Here is an 18,715-nt window from a genome sequence, read left to right on the forward strand (position 1 = left end):
CAGTAAATGTGGCTTCCCATAAACTTACTTGCATATTCTCTTATCAGTCATATCACTGACTCTCCGACCTGCCCGAAGTCACACGGATAAGTAAAACTGAATGACCGGACCGCCGCAACAACAACACTGGCGGGAACTATATTTGAGTCCTAAGGGCCATTACCGACCACGGTACAACCATTCCCTAAGGAAGTATGTCCCGTCATTGATTAGAGGAGTCCAACCCCCAACCCCTTTATGTGTACCCTCCAGGGTAGCGAGAACCACCCACCATGCCGGAAGCTTCTCAACCTCATTTTGAGGTGCCTCCAAGAGATATACTCTCTTATAAAGCTATTAAATTCGTCCCCCCGCATAGAAGTGTGAACCTTGGGTGAGGCTAAGAGTTATGAAATATTGATCTTTGGAGCAGATTTAGCAATTTACTGAATCTATCCTGTGATACTTGGTAATTTCCTTTGGTCATTAATCCCTGTCATGCAGTTAATATAACCCGAACGTCGAACGAAATTTTTGAATTATTGCATTTACAAACTTATAAAAATACATATCGACAAAAAGTTAACTTCATGACGGGTAGTATACATAAATTAATTTGATAGATATCTGCCCTTTAGAGCATATACCTGGACTAAATTTTATTTATCTAGATATCTTCATTTTGTAATGATCGTGTTAACTTATAATCGGACAGCCGGGCAGACAAATTTCTTTGAATGGATTTTGCACAAAATTTCTTAGAAATCTACAAATTTGAAATAAAGATCGCATACCAAATTTCATCAGTATAGCTCGAAACTTTTTAAAGTTATATTTATGCATTGACAGACATGACGGTAAAGATGTGTTTCCCGAATTTTGAGAGGTATAAAACATAGAAATTAACCAGAATCTCGAATTCAATTTTTTTTTACGATTACGATTGCTTTATATATGAGAAAGTCATTTAAAAATGTAAATACACTTTTTTATGACTTCAGACGGAAGACAAACTAACTAAAAAAACTATAATTACAATTTTTTTTAAAAAAAAATATCCCGAAATGTGGAAGACAGTTGAACAGGATATTTGTGTTTTCAATAGTGCAAAAATATCATGGCCTATTTTCATTTAAATATTCCTGTACACGATAAATAAAACTCTAGTAAGAAAATTATGATAACCTGACGTTAAAGTCAGAAAAATTAACAAAATCCTAGTCATGAAATTATATCCAAACGATTTATTTGACTTATGATGAAGATGAGTATTGTGCTCATAGAGCGTGTTGGTGCTCTATAGACCAAACCGTTTGACCTATAACTACCAAATTAGCACATACTATATACTTTCGAAAGCAGGAATGTGAACTTCGGAGAGATTTTTTAATTTAAAATGAATTTAAATTAATTAAAATTTTACCGTTTGTCCGCAAAAATTCTCGAACATATTAGTGAACAAAAATAAATTTCATATCAGTTCAAGATTTGTCTTTTTAATGATTCCAATTTAGTAAGCTAGCAAATTTTCCTTTAAATGTAACATCGTTTCAAATATATCTTTGCTTAATTTGCATTAATAGATTACATTTTTGTCTTGAAATTCAAATCATTTGCATTCTTTCATCAAATATTTTTCCATTTTTGAAAGCTAAAGAAAAAAAATTCTGTTCAGATTCTGTTTAATATCAATGTAGTTTACATGACGAATAATAAACAACTGAATTTACATCACCGTGAAATTAAGAAGATAAATAAACAGCCTCCATTAGAAAGTTTCATGTACACAATGAAAAGAGCATAAAGAAGATAAAAGACAAACTAAGATGGCTTTAAATGTCTAACATTTGACGGAATTTTGTTCATGAAATCATATCTAAACTATTTAATTGACAAGGCCATTAATGTAAGATATGGTTCAATTCATGACATGTCCCAATTCTTTTGGGAAAAAATATTAAGTACTTTTGAAATATACAGTGGCTCAAACAATTGAGAGTACATCTTACTTTTACTTGATAAATCCGACATTCAATGTAAATAACACATTACCGGGAAGTGCAAACATGTTTTTATTTTTACGCATAGCAAATGGTTTAATTTAGAATAAAAATAAAGAAAAATCAGCGAAAAACTTCTAAATTGAAAAGTTTCAGAAGCATTTTAAATAAACATACGTGGAGTTTTGCCTCAAAAAATTGTGAATAGACCAATGAAATTTTTGCAATATCACGCATAGAAACAAAGTGTTACTATTAAGTTGCATGTCTTTTGGCTAGGGATGACGAATATTTTAAGAGCGGTTATTACGTAATCAATATCAAAAAGTCACAAATACAAGTGATCAATACTTTTCAAAGAGGGGTGTGATTCAAATCCTTGATACGATCTTACTGATGATATTTCGATTACAGATTTAGGATCACGATAGAAAGTAACAATCGATACCATATCACTGAAAATTGCCAGAGCGGTGATTTCACTGGAAAGTAACAATCGATACGATCTGTCCAATGGAAGCTCTCGAAAGAAATCTGTGATTGGATTGAAAAGTGAACGGACCGGTTATTGGAATTATCGTATCGTATCATTGAATTGCATATCACTGAAATTCATCGGAGCGGTGATTTCACCGGAAAGTGCGAGGCTTCACTGGAAAGTGCGAAGTCACCGCTGCACTTTACGGGAGTGACCGATATTCGTATTTGATGATGCACTATTCCATACAGATCATTTTTAATTGCTCGTGACAGGATTGACTTTGATTACATGTATTCTGTTTACTGCTGTCGCCATCTATTGGTAGAATATAGGACTAAAGTAAACATTTTAAAGAAATGACATATATTTTTAACTCACCTTTTCCAGAAAATGGTTCACTCTAATAAATAAATTAAATAAATAGTTTTGAGAAAAAAATAAAATTTAAGAAGTAAGCTGAAACAGATAAATTAATTCAATCACACGTTACTTAAATTAGTAAATTAAGTATTAATTACAATTAATAAATTTTATATTTAATATTAAGTAATAATTTTTAATTAATAATATGATTGAAATAACAGATATTTGGAACGCATATTTAAAAATAACAATTGCAATATTACTTGTTATTCAAAAAATCGTGGATTATGCATCTCTACTTTTGGCTCTTAAAATGGCCTCTAAACGTCATGGTACCGATTCGACCAATTTTAAGTGGTATCTGAAGATATTTTACCCCATTCTTCTTGCAGCACTTGTTTTAAATGGGGTTTGTTTCTAATTTTATGTTTTTGGACCACTGTTTCAAGTGTGGCCAACAGATATTCAATGATATTGATGTCGGCGAACTGTGGTAGCGTGTGTAAGTGCTATTTACAATGAAAAATATATCACATTTTGATGTTACGTGCATTCTGTTTGGGGTCGTGCCCTGCTAAAAAATGAAATTTCCATTTAAAGCTAAATTTTTAGAACTTTCCTTTAGATTGCTGCGAAGTATATTCAAGTAAACGATATGGTTTATAATGCCAGCTATAAGAAATAAATTTCCCACCCCGTATGAAGCCATAAAACCACAAATCATGGGGGCGTCATCACCATGTTTAACTGCAGGGAGTAAATTTTTTGGATCCAAAGCAGTATTAGGCTTTCTCTATACGGTGCGATGGCTGTCACTGCCAAAAATGTTGACTTTTCTTTCATCACTAAGTATAACTTTCTCCCAAAAGTTATTGGTCTTCAATTGATGAGTTTTTGCAAACTCCAAACGCTTTTTCTGAATTTGCAAGCTAATGAACAGTTTCTGTCTACCAATTCGTTTTTTACATTAAGCTTGTCTAATCATATTTCGCACAATTTCAGCACTTACACTTCTGATTATGAATTGAGAAATTTCTGCAGCAAGTTGGATGGACCATATTGTCGTAATAATCTAAAGGTTATATTTAAAAAAAATGCTAAAAATTTGGGTTTAGGTGAAAATTTTATTTTGCTGTAGGACAACGACACAAAAACACTGCACATAACGTCAAAATGTGGTGTCTTTTTCAATGTAAACAATAGTTACACGCACCACCACAGTACCCCGACATCAATGTCATAGAATATATCTGGGCCACACTCGAATTAGTAATTCAAAAACACAAAAATAGAAACAAAATCCATTTAAAACAGATGTTACAAGAAGAATGGGGTAAAATATCTTCAGATACCACCAAAAATTGCTCGAATCAGTACCACAACGTTTAGAAACCATTATAAAAACCAAAAGGCATGCAACTGAATATTGACACTTTCTTGTTATACGAGATATTACAAAAATTTCATTGGTGTATTCTCAATTTTTTGAGATAAAAATCTGCATATGTTTATTTAAAATGCTTCGGAGATTTTTCAGTTTAAAAGTTTTTGGCCGACTGTTCTTTATTTTTACTTCAAATTAAATCAATTATTATGTGTAAGAGTAGAAACTTGTTTGCACTTCTCGATAATGTGTTATTTATATTGAAAGTCGGATTTATCAATTAAAAGTAAGGTGTACTCTCAATTGGTTGAGCCACTGTATATCTATATATTTATCCTGATACTGAACATTAGCATATTCTGTGTTTTCAGTGTTAGAGACGGAATGAATATGTGATAATATTGAAAACTTCGCTTTTCAATGCTGTAAAAATACTATAAATGTTAAAGTTGCATCGAAATAAACTGAAATATAAATGATAATAAAAACCTAAACATTTAAAAATCGTAATCAAAATCAAAAGTTATTTTTTAAAGTGTAAATTACTTTTTCAATCAATAGATGGTAGCTTCTCCTATAAATCCAAATCCCTTACTTCTTTCAAGCTCAAGACGGTAGCTCATTATATTCTATAGTGCATAGAAAACTATAAATTTTACTGTCATCGAATTTGTACAATTCGATAATATTGTGGAACAGATAAGTATAATTTTAGAAACTGATCTGGAATTCAATGCACCAAAAAATATTATAAATGTTAAATACTTTAAAAAATTAACCTCTCTCTCAAATTATTCTGTTAGGCATGCTTATTTTCTCAAATTAAATATGGTTATCGAACCGCTCTAGAGCTACGAAGAGTAATAAGCGTTTTACACAGAATAATTTCACCTATTAATTATAGTTGTTGAATTGAATGAATGACTGATTGAGGGGGGTAAAGTGATTTTTAGCAAACAAAAGCTATCAGCCCAGGATAGTTGTTGTATTTTGTTAAAATATTAATTTAAATCCAAAGTGCAGTAAATGGTTTCCGGCTCAAAATTGTGAACTGATTGCCAAATGATAAGCTAAAAAAAAAAAATGTCCTGAATCTTTCACTTGAAATTCAAATCCTACTTACTAACTTAATTATAAGTGACAATATACAATAAATCAAAAATTAAAAATCTATTTTGTTTTGTAATCTATTGTAACGTTAATTTAAAGTGTCCTTATCGGATTGAAGAGCTTCGCGATTTCATTTTCTTAACTCCATAACAAAGTTTATTGAGTGAATCTGGAAACTGTCATTGCGGAACTTGAAGATTGTCAACATCAACAATAAACAAAATGAATTGTGTTCGATTGAATAATGGAATACAAATGCCTGTTTTAGGATGTGAGTTTATAATGTATTAAATTTGAATCTTGAATTCAGATTCTTCAATTTTAACATTTTAATGAAACATTTCATTATGTTACATTCGTGTTCATTTTTCCCTATTTTATAACTGTGACAGCTACACGTATCGATTCTATGAAAATATATCGCAGTTGAATTGTTTTTTTGTTTTTCAGCATATTTATTAAAGTATGCTATATGTTGATGTTATCAATTGTTAAGAGTATTTTATTGTATTTTACTAAAATTTTTGAGTTCCTGTAATATGATTATCGATGCATGATTTGCTATTTTTTTAATTACTATTCCTCCCTTGTTTGCTCCCCACTCTTGGAACTACTTTGTTTTTTACATATATATAATATTTTTGGATTGTCATGAAATATAACAGCATTTCAAATTTTTGTTCTAATGTAAAATTATGTAATTTTAAATTTTATAGATTTGACCTCTTACACTTTTCTGAATACAGCATAATACTACATGATTTATAAAATCAATCTAAGCTTCTTACTATTCATTATTTTTCATTCCTATCATCTTGTAATTTTAGTGCATATTGTGATACTTTAGAACTTACAACTTGTGTTGACTCAGATTACTTTTCATTGTTGTTCATACTATGAGATTCTGATAGGGATTTCTTTACACATTTCGATTTTGGAAGGGGAATCTAGATGTCTTTTAAAAAACTGTGCTTGGCTTGACAGTTTTTTATCCATTCACTTGGAGTGTGTGAACTGCTGATTTCAGTATTTTTACAGAGTTTCCGTTGCATTAATTAAATAAAAAAAGGTGGAATTGGGTTAGGAAATAAGAGAATATTTTGGAATGAAGTTAATATAGGCTGAATTAAGATAAAACTTTGGAAATTAATTCAGCTTAAATAAAATTTTAAAATATAATTACATATATATATTTTGTAAAAATAAAAAGGAAACAGGAACCCAAAAAAATGTGTTAGCAATTTTACAATGATTTTATTTCAAGGCAGATATATGAGAATAGAGAGCTTTACAGATTATGATGCTACTTCTTTAGAAGTGTATAATTGATTTACCAATTCTGAAATGTGTAGAGATTATATGGATCAGAAAATCAAATAAATTTATCTTTAATAGAGAGAATAAAAATCACTCATTTATCACAGCAAGGGGTTTGAATTTGACTGTAATATTTAGAGTAAGGTTTTTGTATAATCTCATTTTAAATTTTGCAAAATATTTACTAACCATTAAAATTCCTACCAAATGGGCATTATTTTGGATGGAATTTTGCCAGTTATTGCATTAAAGAAATTTCAAGTTTGTTGATTTAAATCTAGCTGCAACACACTTAAAATTAATCTATTGTTTATATATTATTTGTTGATATGTTTTTTGTTTAAAGAATATAGCTTTTTTTTCCCCTCTCTCTCTAATTTTACTTACAGTGGGAACATTTCTTCTTCAATCTCCTGATGTAATGGCTATTACAGAAGCTGCTTTGAGACAAGGATATAGATTAATAGGTAATGAAAAGTTGTTCAGTTTTTCTGTTCATGAAAAACTTTTTGTAGGCTTTAATAAAATTGTTACCAGTTTCATCATGTTATGTAAAGGATAATCAATTTAGTTTAAATAAATTGTGATTTCAAAACTTTTTATGCATTTGATTAATTTTTATTAAAAAGGTATTTAAGATTTGATTATGGCACTAATTTGATACAAAATGATCTACAGCTTTAATTCTGCTTAGAAATTGAAAAGAAAATAATATTGTGAAGTATTTAAAAATTAGCTGAATGTTTTTATGCAGAAAAAATAAAGTGCTCTAAATTAGGATAGATTTCATTACTGATTTTGCTTACTAATACAAAACTTACTATAACAGAATATACTTTTGCTTAAAACTTGGCAGACATTTTTGTTGTTAAAATTTTCATAAACTATATGGAGTCATTGCTCATCATTTCAGAAGTCTTTTTCGGTCTTCTATATATTCCCTTACAATTTAAAATAACTTTAATTAAGTTGTTATCTTATTATGCATTATTATAATTTATAATGTTTATTGCTTTTAATTGTTACTGTTCAGTAAGTAGCTTTCTCTCAGAAATCAGTTTCTCTTGAAATTTATGTAATTATAATATTTTGAAACAAAAAAAAAATATTATTTTTGTCTTTTAGATACTGCTGCAGTATACAGGAACGAAAATTCTATTGGTCAAGTTTTGAAGAAGACAGAGTCGTATAATGTTCATCGAGATGATGTATTTATTACTAGTAAATTAGGTACCAACTTTTTATGATATTTGTAAGTCATATAAAATCATGAAGCAAGCAAATATTTATAAATAAATTGATTGATAAATAACATTATAATCAAGGAATATGTTCAGAAATTGATTTCACGATTCTGTAATAAAATTGCATTGTAAATTCTTAATAATAGCTTTTACATAAATGTATTCTTTTTTAATTTTCTAAATGATATCTAATTATTGTAATTAGAATTATCTGTGGCAAATATTTTTAAAAGAATCTTTGTCTAATCTCATTTTTTAGGGAATAATTCATTCTATCTAACTCTTTATTAATAGTTGTATACAAGAACCTAAACTCTTCATAAAATGCAAAACATACTTGGCTTAATCATTCTGTTTTTACATTTTTTTCACCTTTTGATTTCCTCTACTCATTTCATAGTCTTTTAACACTTTAACTTAACACCTTCACAATTAATGCTTTCAGCTTACAAAAAAATTTAAACATGTTCCATAATCAAATTAATATTCTTTATAAAAGAGGCAGCCAATCATTTACTAAAATTAACTAATCTCTTCTGATATTTAAGGAGAATCTATGCCTGTAGGTGTTCTGTGTACGCCCGAGTTATTTCTGTGAAATTTTAATTAATTAAAAATTAGACAAAAATTTGGAATTTTTCTGTGATTAATTCCAAAAAATAAATAATTTCTTCTAAAATAACAATTATATATTATTTATGCACAAATATTATTTTTCATCTGTTTTAGAATGTTATCATTTTAATGATTATAATAACATTTTCCATCTCGACCATTTTTAAAAGTACTTTTATGCATGATTTGTGTCAATAGTTTTGATAATTGTAATTAAATTCCAATTATTTTCACTGTGTCATTGAATATTTAATTCCATGTCTTTCTTCCATTGTTAAAAGTCAAGGCTTGAAGGTTGTGCTTATAGCTTTATACTCTTTGCCAATGTTGTGATAATTTTATACTTTCTGATTTCATTTGATTTGTGTGTATGTATGGTAGAGTGCATTTTATTAAAGTGGCTTTATATGAGATTGAGTAATATACTGAAAAGTGTACTTATTCTCCTTTAATTATTTATCAGCATGTTTTCATCCAGCTAACATGCTATTATGCATGCACATATATTAAAAATTTAATGTTCTGAACCATTTTAATGTTGGAGTCTACTGCACATTTTACATGAAAAAATAAAAACATGAAAATATCATGTTCTATGTTATTGAATGCGAGATGACTTGGACAGTTATGCTTAGATGTAAATATGTCATAATTTGAGATGACTCCATTAGGGAAGTTTATGTGCGCCATCAGGTTGGTGTAAAAACATTAAAATAACATAACTTAGGTGTGCAATTGATATTTCAAATTGATATTTAAAAATATTTAATTGAGGTAATTATAAATATTAAATTATGCATATGAGATTTAATGGAAATAAAATAACTAATAATCTTGGCAAACCATATAATAACCAAAAGTGTTGATCTCAAACAATCCATGGGTGTTTTCTTAACTGAAATTTACTTTTTTTTTTCCCCCTTTCGTTTAGGCCCAACTCATCTAGGGGCTGAGAAGGCTCGAATGTCTGCTCTTTCCTCTCTTGATTCATTACAGCTTAGTTATTTAGATTTGTACCTGATTCACTGGCCCGGTTCTGCTGGAATTAAGACTGATAACCCCATGAATGCTCAACTCAGGAAGGAAAGCTGGTTAGAACTAGAAAAAATGTACAAAGAAGGTAATTTCTTCCTCTATCAAATTGCAGAAAAGCAAAATTATTTTCAACTAAATTAATGTTTATTTTTCTCAAAATAAACATTCTAATGTTCATTATGCTTTAACTCTCCAATGTTCATTTCGCTTTTTTTAGAAATATTTGTGGGAGGGAGGATTACATTTTTAAGCATTATGAATTGTTTCTACTTTCTGCAATTGCTACGAAATCTTTTTTTTTTTTTTTTCATTTGATATCAGTTTTTTTGAAAACATAAAATTTGTAATGAAATATCACTTTATTTTTGCTTTGATAAGGCCAAATGGACATTTAGACAGTTACAACATCTATACAAAATAAAATTACTAAGAATATGCCAGTGCCACATTGTAAGGTTGCAACTTTCAGTGCATATTTTTGCTGCTATCCAAAAAGAGAGCTTTTTTTTTTTTTTTTTATAATGTGATACAGTATGCTTTGGCAAGAGAGGAAGTGGATGGTTAACTTTTTGATCTATTTAATAAGTGAAAATGATTGAGTAATTTATTAAATGCAGTAACATTTTCTATACAATAGTTTGTTCATTAAGTCAGAATTGAGCTTAAGTAATGCACTATTTTGATTTTACTTTGAAAGTATTTTTTTTCTCCCCTCTACAGTTTAATTTAAATATTTTTTATTTTACTAAAGCATTTTATGCATGGTATTTTTATTCTATAGTTCTTTTTATTTATTTTTAATGGGCAATGAAAAATTCTAAAATTCATATTCAAGATCTAAAAAAGGTTTGGTAATTTTCACAGTAAGGAAAACATTTTTCAGTAAAATGAATTGTGATATATATTTCAGGTTGCAAAAAATTTAGTGTTCTCATCACAATAAAAATGGCATGTTTGTAAGTACTATTTTGCATGCTATTTTTTAAATAAAAAACACTTGTTTATATTGAATATCATTAATCTACATTTCCAAAATTTACTTGCAAAAGTTTAATATTTATTTATTAGTGGCATTTAAATGTGATAAAATTCAATATAAATATTACATTAACAACCATAGTTGCAGATATATGAAAGAAGCATTCTATCATCTGAAGTTATCTAATGGTTGTCTAGTTTCATAGTTATTTTCCAGGAAATTTTATATATATATATATATGTATTTTATTTTAATCTGATGACATACAGGTGGAATTTCAATTTTGGGACTAGAGAGTTGAGGGGGAAATAGTCAGACTGAATTCTACAAAAGATACCTGCAATATAATAAGAGCATCCGTAATATAATAGATTCATCTCAAATCCATTGTGATTAGTTGTCTTCTTACTGGTGGTAAAGGAAATGTAATATTGTTTGAAGGATTCTTAATGATGAATGTTGTAATGTAATAACTCCTATATTAAAATTTAATAATAATTTGGCTTTGTTAAAAGCAACATTTTATTTATTTATTTATTCTGATCATTACACTAATTGCATACATATCCCTTAATTATTTGTGTATTTGTAATATAATTGTGGCATTCTTGTAGACAATTATATTTTATTCTACAGTTGCAATATTGATGATTATCCTTCAGTCAACAAAATATGCTATTTCTGCATGCATTTGTTATTCTTGCATGTTTACTATTGTTCTCAATAATAATAATAATGTATATTACCATTCTTTATAAATTGGTCAAATATTTGTGTAATATGTATAGTCATAATTAATAAGTAAATTATTTTTGTTGAATATCTCGAAATTTAGTATTCACATATTTTGACATTTAGCATTTTATATAGTGTTTTGAAGTTATGTTGTTGAATTGTAAACAATGTATATATCTTGTTTAATTTTTTACATATTTTCTTATTTCAAAAGTTATTATTTTTAAAAATAAATTTCTTATAGGTAAGTTTAAAGCTATTGGAATATCTAATTACACCATACAGCACATAAAAGAACTACTTGAATACTGTAGTGTTGTACCTGCTGTTTTACAGGTATTGCATTTAACTTCTGTTGATTAGCTTAAAAATTGCATAATAATTAATAAATCTTTGTAATGATTTTCATAATTTTCACTATTTTTAAAATTGTATTACATAATAAAAATAAGTGGAGAAAATGGCTTAATTCTTATCACATTTCAACTGCTTTCATTTCAAGATTAAGAATTTCCTAAATTAAATATATTAAACACTGTATTGTGAATGATAAGTATTATAAACTATTCTTTCTCCTTTTACTTTTTTGTATAAAATGTTTTTTAAAATAAAGAAAATATGCATTAAAAAAGTATTGCTTTTTTTTTTCTAATTGATCTTTATTGATGAAACTAAGATTGAATTCTTACCTTGATAACATTATTTTGTTTAAAAAAATTTAGGATATACCAAACTGTGATAATTTTAGCTTAAATTTTAAATAAATATAGTGATTATTTCAAATATCTCCCCCCCCCATATTGTAGCAAAGCATGATTAATAGAATTGTCCTGAATTACTTTTAAGTAATAATGTATAAATATCACTTCTGATGAGCTGAAATAAATTATTACTAGTTTTCTTTTTTTTAAATTCTGTGCTATTAGAAAACACTTTATAAGCTCTTATTTGGATATATGTGAAAATAATTATATATCTTTATCTTCTAACTTTTTAACCAGTGGTTTTTCTTTCTCAGATTTAAAAACAAATCAAATGTAAGTTTTATTATTGTTTATAAAAAAAAAAATCTATAAATCCATAGTGTTTTTTTATGGTCTTCACTTAAAAAATTTTGGTATGAAACTTAAACTCATAGGCAGAATTGTTGTGGATATCATCCATTGCTTAATTATTTTTTTAACATAAAACTACAGATTACACAAATTTCCCATAAAATAGTACTCTAACACTTTTTCATGGAATCAAATGAATTCTGATGTAAATGTTAGGGAAATTAACCACAGGTAAAAACTGGTAAAGATTTCAGAAAGGCTCTTTTATTAATATCATGGTGTATTTCTTTTTTATTTCTAATACTAATTTGAAATTAATCCACAGATTAAAAATTAATTGTTGATATTACTATGCCTTTTTAATAAAAACTCAAAATTATTTTCTCCACTCTACAAATAATGCCTGTGGTTACATGAAGTGTTTTGCATTGGTTATGATACCATTTTACTTTGCTTTTTCCCTCCTCGATAGGTCAGTTATGATGTAAATAGTGGTAAATTTAAAATTTTATAAATATAATCCTGGGGATTTTAATACATTTTGAACACATTGAATCAGAGAAGACCAACAAAATATAATGTAAATGTTGGGATTGTAAAAGCTGAGCAATACTGTAAACTATTATGTTATATCTTTTATTTTAATTTCAGTATGAACTTTGTTATTCATAAATGCTCTTAATTATGAATAGAAGGAAAATTTAAATAAATTAATTGTGAATGATAGAGTAAATTATAAAAAGTTGCCTATAAAATTATAAAAGTTGAATTGTAATTGAAAATAAATATTGGATTTTGAAATTTAAGTAATAATTTCATTATCTGTTTTTTGTTTCAGATTGAAGTTCATCCTTACCTTAATCAGAAGTCTTTAAGGGAATTTTGTGCAAAAGAAGGGATTCATGTTCAAGCTTATTCTTCTATTGGATCGAGATCTGGATGCAAAGAAGTAAAATATAGTTTTAAATATACTATTTTTCATGGTTATTACTGGAAATTTAAACTAAATTATAATCTTTTAGCTTTGACAATATTTATAGAATGTCATTTTATTTGTAAACTATGGCATGCATCATGACATGCATGATTAAAAATCATTCAAATGCTCTACATAGTTAATTTTGGATTTCTGGTTACCAAATTTGATTCTGATTATTTCTTGGTAGTAAATGCTCATTAAGAAAAAGGTTTCTAAATCTGTAGCAATATTTTTAATTAAAACTTATCAAAATTTTAATGTACATCCTTAATAACTTCAAAGAATATTATTTTTGCATCATCATAAAATTCAAAAAATTCAGTCAGATTTACATACAATTTTTCTCTAATTTTAATAAATTGAAAAATTATTTTTTATTATAGTTTCCAGCTATACTTTTTATTGTTTTAATTACTGCATTTATACGCACCTGTGTTGTGATATCATTAAATATACCCTTTTTGTGAGAACTTTATTGCTGCTTTAAAATTAAGATTAGATATTAAAAATAAAATAAAGATAGACAAATTGATCCTAAAACATGCTACTATATTTTGGACTGAAATTTGAAACATCTTTAAGATTAAAGCAGTATAAAGCCTGGGATATTGTAGGTTCAAATCTAATGCTGCCAAGGATCTGATATTTTGTGGATCTTAAACATTTAAATTCTTCTTATATCCTATCACTGGTGTTGAGTGGAAGGGGGGGGGGGTAGTTTATATGTCATTCTTGTTCATTTGAATAAATAAAATAATTTAGTTCCATAATAATTTTTATGTTATTTTGAAACAGAATGTTAAACAAATTAAATTGGACTTAATATGTTGCTTTCAACATAATCACATTTATATTAATGTGTTATAGTATTATTAATAAAAATGTTGAATTTTTAAAAAAATCATTGTCAATATTTTTAATATGTAATTTATTATTATGGAAATTTTATTCTTCTAAACAATGTTATCATAGGTATGCAGTTTAATTATTATCAACCAAAATATCCAAATATATTTGATATATGTGCCGAATTTAATAGTTGTAAGTCAAACAGTTTGGTCTGTAGCATGCCAACACAAATTTTCCTTTGTTATTAATAGAGGTTTAGATGCAGTTACCACGATTTTGATACCTATTGATTAGATTTCTATTTTGATGCTGCATTCTATTTACTGCTCAAATCATCTATACAAAATTTTTAATCAATTAGAATTTGCATCATTTTTATGAAATAGCTAAATGTATGTTTCTTAATTTTTTTTAATTGTGTCCATTACAGTTACTATCTGATCCAACTGTGATAAAAATAGCTGAATATCACAACAAAACATGTGCTCAGGTGTTGCTAAGATGGGCTGTACAACATGGGATGAGTAAGCAACGATAACAATAATTATTATTATTTCTTGAAATTGTCATTGATATCTTTTTATCTTTTCAAATGTTCATTATATTCCATATGTTTTTCATGCATATTTCAGGTGTGATTCCCAAAACATCGAATTTAGGTCGGTTAAAAGAGAACATGGACATTTTTGATTTTTCATTAACATCTGAACAAATGCAGAAGCTGGACAATCTCGATAAAAATAAGCATTTTTGTTGGAACCCCGAAGATATAAAATGATCTATATTCTTTGAGACTTCCTTTTTTTCCATTGTAGCATTTAAATTTTGAATAAATATTGCCTGTGTTCCTTTTTATATGTAAAATATTTATGATTGTTTTTATTTACACATTTAGGTGCTACATTGTTTTAATAAAAAAAAAACAAGTAGATAGATATTCTAATTGCAGTATGAGGGAATTCACTTGAATACTAACATATTAATTGGCATTTTTAGTCTTTTAAATTTTGCTTCACTCTTTATTTCATATTTCGTTAACTGAATGCAATTCAAAATTTTAAGATTGATTAAAATAGCTCTCATATTCATTGAAAATGGGGTGTTAATATAACTGAACACATCTTTCACCCCACACAAAAGAAATTAATGGATTACAGTCTGTAAACTATGTAACTAATCTGTATCCTTGTCATTTGTGTGGCAATCGGATTTTTTTTCCGGGACAATGAAAATTTGGCCATAACATTGAAGCCTTGTGTTATTTTCCAGAAACCAGATCATTTTCATATAAATCCCTGAAAGTATTGAGGACGCATTTTGAATTGATACAAAAATTTTATGTGCTAGCTTGAATTAATGCTTTTTTCTACATGAATGGACTTAATGATGTTCGATTAGATACAGCAGAGTTAGAGTATTACTCACTGTACTCTAATTTCAGAAGTTTCTTGTTAATTTCAATAAATAAATTTAAGTCTTAAAAAAACCCCTAATATACAAAACTATAGACAAAATTTTTTGTGTTGTGAAACTTAAATTGAAAACAACAGAACATCGGTTATCCTAATTGATTGGTAATGGAATCACCTAAGATAATCGAAAACTCGGTTGACAGAGATAAAATTTTAAATCATGACTTTCATGACGATTTCCCAAATTTGTTTGCTTAATATGTTATAAAAGTATATCTGTAATTATTACCACATATTTTACGAACATAAAAACTATAAAAGATCCATTCCTGATATAAAAAAAAAAAAAAAAAAAAAAAAAAATCGATCGTTGATAAGGGGATTCGTGAAAGTTTTTGATTTTCATTGTTTCTTTTGCATTTCCCCTATGATTTTTTTAGAGTTATTCTCAAAAGAACAGTCTGACCCGCTCAACAACGCGAAATTTTCGGCTCATTTTCAGAGCCATTTTCTCCAAAAATCATTGAGATTTGTTCACAAAAATAATAAATGTTGAAAAACTGCATTTTTATTTTCTTATCTAAATAAGTTCTTAACTTATTAAAAAAAAAAATCTCCCCCTGATCACAATCACGTATAAATCTCTTTATTGTAAAAATCATCTCCATAGCTAATTTTCTTGAAAAAAAAATCCCCGACTTTAGTAAAATATAAAAAAACATGATTCGACTTTTTGGAATAAGAACGGTTAACAGAAAATTTGGTTGATTGAGGTCCAGATAATCGGGATTTTAATATTTAAAAGACCATTGAGCTTTGCCATATAATCTTTGGCGAGCACTTTGAGAAAAGAACTGCATAGAATCTATGTATCACAACTTTAATATCTTATAAAAATATTAAAAATCCATAACTGAATAATCAGTTTAAAGAAACCAAGGTGTATCGCTTTTCTAGTATTGGTTGATATTTTGTAACTTTTAGTTTGTGTCTCCTCTACACTGGGATTTTAGTATATAATCTGCATGATGGTGAATCACAAATGACCAAATATGTCGCAATGTAAATGTTAGAAAAGCGTCCGCCTGTTAGAAATAAGTAGAAATGCGGTCAGAGAAGAAATTCATGTAAATTGGTGATTGCCTATCAATTTGAATCACAGATCTGAAACATATTTCAAAGGCTTTAAATCTCTTGCATAAATGTCTATTCTGATTATTCGACAATCTGATTCAAATGTACATAAAATCATTTGATATTTAAGATCGAATTCTTATAGAAGCTTGTGAAATTCACCGCTCAGATTTATTTTGCGAATAAGTTTACAAGAGTTATTCGCTATTGAACCTCTCACTCAGTATACGAAGTTTATTCAAAAAGTATCCAACATATAATCGTAAATAATGCTTGCATTGAAATGTAAGTCAACTAATTTTCTTCGAAGTAATTTCCACATACTTCTTCCAACGTTTCTACCGCTATCGGTAGTAGCTGCTGGAACGAATCTTTTGCATACAATGCAACTAATGTACATTTTGTATGATATCTTCTCTGAACTGAACTATTTTCCCTTTCGGTAATACTTTCAGTTTGGAAAAAAAGCAGAAAGATCCCGAAAAGCTGTTTTTCCCCCAAGAAACAGCCTCAAATATGAAGAAAGCTGCTAGTTTTCCACTGACCAAACGGCAAGACGCTTACATATCACAGCGTCATGAAGTTGATACAGAATTTCTTAATCGTACAGTTTGGTGATGTCTATGCCGTTTGGAGCGTATGTGATAATTCATGCACTCATAAATTTAAAGAGAGTCAACATGAATACTTTTATGACTTTTTTTTTTTTTCAATATTGGTTGATTACCCGGTGTAAATGTAATTTGGTTTTTGGATCTTACCTATGAAATCAGGATCCATTGCCAGTGGTTACAATATTTTGGACATTATGATCATTACTTACATCTTCTGCATATTCTATCTAATAACTCTGGCTATTTGTTCATGATATTGTTTGGCATTTATGATATTAGATAACATCGCGGAGATGTGAAATAGAGGTGTGATCCTGCGATAATAGAGATGCGATCTCCAAATTGAGTTTATTCTATTCGACCATTAACAGATTTGATAATAATTTCACTCAGATTTTTTTATTGAACCCAAGAGTTACATGAGATGACTTTCATTACTTGTCGAACACAGATGACGGATGAATGGCGAGGAGCACCATATTTCATCCATAAAATGACATTTTGCTGCTGCACTTCTGGAATTATATAATTCTGCAATATTGTTGAATATCGAGCATTTGTGATGAAGGTAATTTTTATACCTGTGGAAATGACCTTTTCGAAGGACAAAGATCGAATGTGATTGCGATGTCATAACTTCAGCTTCGTGGAAAGTTGCTACTGCCACATCGTGAGGATTTTCGTCGCTCTATAGAGAACGCAATTCTTGAAATTAACGTTCTCATTTTAAAAGATATGGTCCTGATACGGTCATAATTACTTCAACGGCCACGTGCTATCTTCATCATATTTACGAGGAAAATCTTCGAAGTGTCAACACGTTGTTTTACATCTGCCAAGTTGCAATACTCATTGAAATCGATGCGGAAACGTTCTCAGAACAGAGACCAGAAGCTTGCGAGCTATGATTTTCTTTATATCTAAATTGCAAACAATATTGCAACTAAATTGTGAACAACGATGTTAGGAAACAAATACCGTGGATGCTCGGATATATGAGACAGCTACTGATAATTGTTTGCGTATGTATTGTGTAAGGGAGGGAGAAATGTCATTGGATTATAAAGAAAAAGACATCAAAATCTTTTAAAACAAGACGTTATAATCAAAAATGGATATATTTTTTATTTCGTGATTTTAAATTTTTATATATGTTACCAGAATTTAATATAAAAATGAAACTATTTAACTGAATATTTCTGGCAGCTCTTTATCAGAAATTAAAGGCATAAATTATTTTCGAACACTCTTACGTCTCGGAGAGCATCGAAAAGAAGATAATATTTCCTTTTGCTTTAAATAAGGATGTCATTGTTTAGGAAAATGTTTTTAACGAATTTGTAATGTTTCCTTCCAGGACAGTTTGTTCCATGGTGATAGAGATCGTTTTATCTGTACTGAATGTAGTATCCGAGTCACTAAACCCAGGC

At 28.3% G+C, this 18,715-nt stretch overlaps 1 protein-coding gene across 1 annotated transcript; it reads left to right on the plus strand.

Annotated features, from left to right (window-relative positions):
* The first annotated feature begins 5,452 nt into the window (after positions 1-5,452).
* Positions 5,453-14,989, plus strand: LOC129969664 (glyoxal reductase-like). The gene is made up of 8 exons (XM_056084319.1): positions 5,453-5,588; positions 7,024-7,101; positions 7,760-7,864; positions 9,425-9,613; positions 11,487-11,578; positions 13,136-13,246; positions 14,556-14,649; positions 14,758-14,989. The coding sequence occupies exons 1-8, from the start codon at positions 5,540-5,542 to the stop codon at positions 14,901-14,903; spliced, it is 864 nt and encodes a 287-aa protein (XP_055940294.1). The 5' UTR covers positions 5,453-5,539; the 3' UTR covers positions 14,904-14,989.
* The last annotated feature ends 3,726 nt before the right edge of the window (positions 14,990-18,715 follow it).

The sequence above is a fragment of the Argiope bruennichi genome, chromosome 5, assembly GCF_947563725.1.
Source record: "Argiope bruennichi chromosome 5, qqArgBrue1.1, whole genome shotgun sequence".
Taxonomy (NCBI): Eukaryota; Metazoa; Arthropoda; class Arachnida; order Araneae; family Araneidae; genus Argiope; species Argiope bruennichi.